At 46.0% G+C, this 2,203-nt stretch overlaps 1 protein-coding gene across 1 annotated transcript in view; it reads left to right on the top strand.

The window, feature by feature from the left end:
* LOC116700888 (olfactory receptor 1500-like) overlaps positions 1-2,203 on the top strand; it is a 74,143-nt gene that overhangs the window by 14,918 nt on the left and 57,022 nt on the right. Inside the window, exon 3 of the mRNA XM_032534335.1 lies at positions 731-741. Coding sequence (XP_032390226.1) covers positions 731-741 — 11 coding nt within the window. The remainder of the gene's footprint in view (positions 1-730; positions 742-2,203) is intronic.

The raw sequence follows: 2,203 nt of genomic DNA, 5'->3' as shown, positions 1-2,203 counted from the left end.
CCAGGACACTGGATATCCCACCACTGCCACCAAATGTTGTGGGTAGATGTTACCGGTAGTCTCAGTATGGTGTGTAACCGGAAGGATGAATCAAACGTTGTTCTTGAGTTAAGATGGGGTATTTTTATTTTCCCAAAGATAAGGCCAAAAAAAAAAAGGCAAATACAAATAACAAAAAGACATAAAAAAACAAAGACTTTGAAACTGAAAAGAAATAGAATGAAGTCAAAGAGAAAAGTAAACTATATTAATTAGATTAGATAGATTATACTTATATTATCCCACGACGGGGAAATTCGTCCGTTTCAAGTAGCAGGCAGTAGCAGCAACAGCAAAAAACAAAAACAACAAAACAATACTCACAAACAAGTAAGCACGAACGAAATACAAGGCCAGAAATACAAGGCAAAATACAGGCAAGAAATAGACAATAAAAAATATGGTAATATGAGTAAGAAAATGCCGTCAAAACAGACGGAATTTAAAGTGCGGTTGCCATGATAAGAGAAACCAATATTGCGGTGTAAGTGACGTTAAAAAATTAAGTGAATGTGTAATTAGAAAGCAAGAAGCAAAGAGCGTAGCATAATTAAATTATATTAACCGTGAGACCATAATTATTGAAAGATCAGTACTTGTATAAAATAACATAAATACCCAATATTAAAGATAAACAGAAAGGTGTGTTATGTAGATGGAGAAAAACCAGAACAGAAACTACACACTATAGGTATTGCAGGCGTTGTAAGAGTACTGACAGCGGCCGGATGAAGGACCTGCGGTACCTCTCCCTTCTACCCGTGGGTGTATCATCTCTTCGAATGAGGCTGCTCAGGCCTCCCACAGTTGTCATGTGGTAGAGGGGTGAGGTGTTGTCCATGAGGGATCAGCTTGACTAAATCCCTCTCCCCCCTACTTCTCGTATGGGGCCAGGACAGTCCAGGACAGAGCTCGCTCTACCTGACAGTATATTGAGCTCTCTCCGTCCCGTTCCGAGCTGGCCCACCCCTACAGCTGACCACAAGTGTAGAGGTGAGCAGACGGCACCACAGAGTCTAGAGGTCCTGAGGAGAGTCCCTACACACTCCAAAGGACTCGAGTTCTCCTCAGCAGATGGAGCGACTCTGGCCCTTCTTGTAGAGTGCTGGGTTATCAGTCCACGTCAGTTATTTGGTTTAGGTGACACCCAGGAATTGTAGCGTCCTCCACTACATCAAGGTCGCAATCCCTGGAATTGGCTCACGCGTGGAGACGGGATGTTCCTTCTCTGACGCTGACTATATCTCTTTGTCTTGCTGGTGTTAAGCTGAAGCTGGGTGAGCCTCACACCAGCTGACAAAGTCCTTGAAAGCCGACGTGTAGTCCAGATCGTTTCCCCTCAGAGACCACAGACAACAACGGCTGGTGTCATCAGAGAACTTCTGATGTGGCAGTGGTGGTGTGTGTTGTGAAGGACGAGGTGTAGATGGGTTGAAAAGGAAGGGGGAGGCACCGTACCCTGAGGGGCACCTGTGCTGCAGTGCACCCACGTCCAGAACACACAGTGTGGAGCCGCACATACTGTGTCTGTGGTGAGGTAGTACCGTACATGCAGGCAGCAGATGTTGTCCACTGCCGGCACTCCTCCATCCTTCACTCTGAGAGCGAAGCGCTGGATGTGGTTAATAGGCACTGGAGAAGTGAAGAACAGACTCTCACATTGCTCACGCTGTCTCCATTGGAAGAGCCGATCTGTGCAGCTAAAAGGTAAGTCAAGCGTCGTCTTCCCCTCCAAATCCCAGGCTGTAAAGCAAACTGCAGGGGTCCAGTTGTTGCCACCAGTGGTCGCAGGTGACGCAGGATGTCCTCTCCATGGCTTCATCAGGTGAGAAGTCAGGGCAACAGCTGCATGGTTGGCTCCTTGGTTCGCGGACTTTGGGGTTTGTTATACTATTTTGGACCCATTTTAAAAATGTCTCATTAAAACCCATGTGCCTCAATGTCTGTTGTAGGAAGCCCCAGTCCACCCGATCAAACGCCTTCTCAGCGTCTAAGCTGATGAGCATTGATGAGGTGTTCCTTTCTGTGCCACCATTTGGAGGTTTAAAGCCCTTCGGACACTATCAGTCCCCTGTCTATGGGCAATAAAGCCAGTCTGATCGGGTTTCACCAGTTTTTTTTATATATTTTTGTACTCTATTTGCAATAATGGCAGTAAGAATCT

Source organism: Etheostoma spectabile, chromosome 13, assembly GCF_008692095.1.
Source record: "Etheostoma spectabile isolate EspeVRDwgs_2016 chromosome 13, UIUC_Espe_1.0, whole genome shotgun sequence".
Lineage (NCBI taxonomy): Eukaryota > Metazoa > Chordata > Actinopteri > Perciformes > Percidae > Etheostoma > Etheostoma spectabile.
Note: the sequence above shows the minus strand (reverse complement) of the source record. Positions and strands in the feature narration are given on the sequence as shown.